The sequence below is a fragment of the Talpa europaea genome (assembly GCF_964194135.1).
Source record: "Talpa europaea genome assembly, chromosome: 4".
Lineage (NCBI taxonomy): Eukaryota > Metazoa > Chordata > Mammalia > Eulipotyphla > Talpidae > Talpa > Talpa europaea.
Window position 1 is genome coordinate 113,513,305 of NC_140070.1, and position 4,009 is coordinate 113,517,313.

At 53.7% G+C, this 4,009-nt stretch overlaps 1 protein-coding gene across 1 annotated transcript; it reads left to right on the forward strand.

Moving 5' to 3' along the window:
- Positions 1-226: 226 nt before the first annotated feature.
- RTP2 (receptor transporter protein 2) lies at positions 227-3,671 on the forward strand (the record flags this gene model as incomplete). Its single annotated transcript, XM_084232700.1, has 2 exons — positions 227-390; positions 3,158-3,671. 2 exons carry the CDS (start codon positions 227-229, stop codon positions 3,669-3,671), a joined length of 678 nt encoding a protein of 225 aa, XP_084088826.1.
- Between the last annotated feature and the right edge of the window lie 338 nt (positions 3,672-4,009).

The following is a 4,009-nucleotide window of genomic DNA, read 5'->3' on the forward strand; positions in this document are numbered from 1 at the left end:
AGAACTCTCCCTTGGGACTTACCTCCTCCCCAGTCCTGGTTCTTGGCACCTTGCTCAGCTGCCATGGAAACAGCTTCCAGGGTGACGAAGGAGGTTGCTGGGTCCTGTTTCCTCACAAGTGCTGTAGATGAGGATTTTCAGACCTCAGAGACTGTCTGCACCGACACGGCATTTCTTGTGTTTTCACTCAGCTTGAGCTCAAACTTCCATCCTAGCCAGCTCAGCCATGTGTACCAGCTTGACCACATGCGAGTGGAAGAAAGTCTTCTATGAGAAGATGGAGGTGGCAAAGCCAGCGGACAGCTGGGAGCTCATCATGGACCCCAACCTCAAGCCCAACGAGTTGGCCCCGGGCTGGAAGCAGTACCTGGAGCACCACGCCTCTGGCAGGTGAGACACAGAAGGGCCTGGGGGCGACTTCCAAGGGCAAGCAGAGAGATAACCTGGTGCTGAGACCTAGAGGCAGCTCAGGTTAGGGGGCAGAGAAAGAACCACCAGGTAGGTTAAGAGGTCTTGGTTCTAACCCTCACTGCACCGCTGACTCCCTGGTGGCCCTGGACAAGCTGAGTCCTCTCACTGGCACTTGGTTTTCTGTGGTCATGAAGAGTTACACTTTTGTCAATGTTCCTGCAATCTGCAACATTTTCAATGTTTTCATATATTATTGTGTCTTAATGAGTGGTTGGGAACGAGGGGAAGAGGTCCTCAAGTCCAGTGGGGAAAGCCTTGATCTAGGTGTCGTAGGGCCCGAGCTTTCGTTTGAAATCAGTTCAGTCAATTCAAGCCATTTTGACTTGAAATACAGAATACAAAAACACTTTTCATCCTTCTGTTATGTTCTAGAAACTAACTCGACAGCTAAATAATTGTGTGACCTTGGGCAAGTCCCTTTTCCATTCTGGGTTTCAGTTTTCACAAGTGCAAAAGCAAGAGGTTGTTATTTGATCAGCCAAGTTCCTTCTAGCTCTGTCACCTATGGGTTTCTGACAAAAAGACTTCATTTTGGGTGGGACTTCCCTCACGTTCTTAGGGCCTGTGCCCTGCACCGTGCAGGGTCAGCATGTCTCACACAGAGCAGATATCCTTGAAGTCAAGGCTACTTGTCCATCTAGACCCATATGCCTCTCCCTCTTCTTGCCCATGCTCCCTCAAGCTCACCTCCAGGGTCATGCATTCCTCTATCCCTGGCTCCATCCACTCAAAGGCAGATGACACCCTGAGGTCACCAAGGAGGTCAATGGATATGGACCCACAGAACTTGGACACAGATTGGCTGGTTCCCCTGTGCTTGTATGTGGGGTCTCTCCTGGTGCAGGTGCCGAGGGTAGGAATAGGAGGTCGGCTGTGGGCAGAGACTTTACATTTATACTCTTGTCCAGGGCCAGCAAACATTATAATGAACCTGTCTTAAGAACAAAAGACAGAGAGGCAGAGGTTGGATGGCTGATTCAGAGGTTGGTTGGCTGTTTCATTTCAATTCAAATCAGTTTTAGAAACATCTAATGGGAGCCTGTTATCATCTGGCTCTCGTTAGCTCTGTGTGTGCTTGTGCATGTGCATGCGTGTGTGCATTGCCCTCTTTCTCTCTGTGCCTCTGTTTTGCCTCAGTGTGGTGAAAGGCTGACTAGATGAGCTCTCCACACCCAGGTCTAACATTCTGGAATTTATAATTTGAGGTCCAGCTTGAGGAAGGGAAACAACTCTGACTGGCCTAATTTAAAATGGTGTAGAAGGAAGAGGCTTGAAAACATGAAACTCCTGAGCTGGCTGGTGGGAGTGGGCCAAACTGCTGAATTCTGGGTGCAGGGGCCCAGGGATTGAGGGGCTAAGCACCTTGTGCCTGACTTCTCTTGCCTCAGGGCACAGTTGGTTGATTCCTGGCTGATGAGCTGTGGCCCCGGATGGCCCCCAGGCAGGGCTGGTGAACTGTTGTGCTGGTCCTTAATCTGTGCACAGGTTTCCTCTACCTCTAAGCCTCAGGATGCATGAACCCTGGCACCCCATAGGTCTGGCCCACTATGGAAGGAGGCGCCTGTTCTGACTCAGGTCCACTCTAGGTGCTCTGCACTACTGACCCTGCCCTGGGATTTGCTGGGCTCCAGAGCTCAGAGGCGGGCTTGGCTTCATCTCTGTTCCACAATCTGGGCTTTGTGGTACTTGGCAAACAGTATGTGCTCAGAAGTGTCTTGGATTGGATTGAATTCCTCATCAGAGGTCTGTCATCATACAGTGGGCCCAGAGAGAGTCAGCAGTGAGGGCAGACATGCCAGTGGATCTGTGACTGTCTGCAAACCTCCTTAATGGAGTTTGGAGAGGTTCACCTCAAAGATGGAAGGCACGTCGCAGATGGTAATGATGGCTCCATTACTGAATGTGTGCAAGCACTATAGGGGGCTAAAGGGTGGGACTTGGTTAGATAAATCCCAGGCCACTCCTCCCAAGGGGGTGGGGATAGGAGAAGGCTGGCTGTGTGCGTGTGTGTGCGCCCGCGCATGCATGTGTATGCAGAAGGGGATGCAGGCCAGGGTCCACTCTTTCAGTTCCTACCGCAAAGGGTGGAGAGGGATCTAGGGATGTCTTGTTAGGGACAAAAGAGTGCTCTTTGTGAAAGTGCAGGGATAAAGCCATAGTCTTCCCCCTGCTTTTCTGTCCAGGCAACCACTGCAGTCTGTGCCTGGCACAGCAGAAAGTGTTCTTCTTCTTCCCAGAGCAGACAGGCTACATAAGTGACATCTGCTGGTCACACTCCTGGGCAGAGTCACAAAAGGTCTCAGTAGGAGGATCTCACTGAGCATCATCACCCCACATTCCACAGATGAGGAATAAGATGGGAGAAGGGAGGCTGGGGAGGCCTGCGCAACAGCATCCAGGCCCACACTTCCGAGCATCAGGGTTGGGTTTGGGGAAGCCAGGTCAAGAAGGGCACACAGGCTCAAGAGCACTGCTGGAAGCCAGATGGCTCTAGTGCCAGGCTCTAGAGGACACTGCTCTGGTCGCAGGGCAGATCCCCAGGGCCCTGGTGATAATTAACCCAGGGAGGGCTAAACCCACTGCCTCCCTCACCGCCCGGTGCAGGCACACAGGGCCCTGCCTTTCCTGGCTCATCGCGGCTGGCAGGAAGCCCGGCCATCTCCATGCCTCCCTCCGGTGCCCGCAGGTTCCACTGCTCCTGGTGCTGGCACACCTGGCAGTCCGCGCACGTGGTCATCCTCTTCCACATGCACCTGGACCGCGCCCGGCGGATGGGCTCGGTGCGCATGCGCGTCTTCAAGCAGCTGTGCTACGAGTGCGGCACGGCGCGGCTGGACGAGTCGAGCATGCTGGAGGAGAACATCGAGAGCCTGGTGGACAACCTCATCACCAGCCTGCGCGAGCAGTGTTATGAGGAGGATGGCGGCCAGTACCGCATCCACTTGGCCAGCCGCCCGGACAGCGGGTCGCACCGCAGTGAGTTCTGCGAGGCCTGCCAGGAGGGCATCGTGCACTGGAAGCCCAGCGAGAAGCTGCTGGAGGACGAGGCGACCTACGCCTTTGCCGGGGCCTCCAAGTCAAAGGCCCCGGGGGGCTTGCACTACAACTTCTTCTCCCTTCGCTGGTGTCTGTTCTGGGCCTCCCTCTGCCTGCTCGTTGTCTATCTGCAATTCTCCTTTCGTAGCTCTGCCTTCCTTTAGGGGGGTGGGGTGGGATGGGGTGGGAGGAGGCATAGGGTGGGAGGGGAGATGACAAAGACTGGTCTTGATTTTGCTACAGTTTCTAGGTAAGACTCGAGCAACTCAGTTACCTCTGTGGGGCTCAGTTTATTGCTCTGCAGAATGAGAGGTTTGCTCTAGAAGATACTTAATGGTTTAACCATAAAACATGCAGTGAGGGGGTGCGGAGAAGGGAAGGAGTCTTCCGGAGGCTTTGGAACTCTCTGGATTTGGCCTTAGTACTAAGCCCAGCATCTTCTCCCTCTACCTCCTTCGCCTCACCTTGCATTTCTAGCCATCCATTTGCTTCATTTCCATAT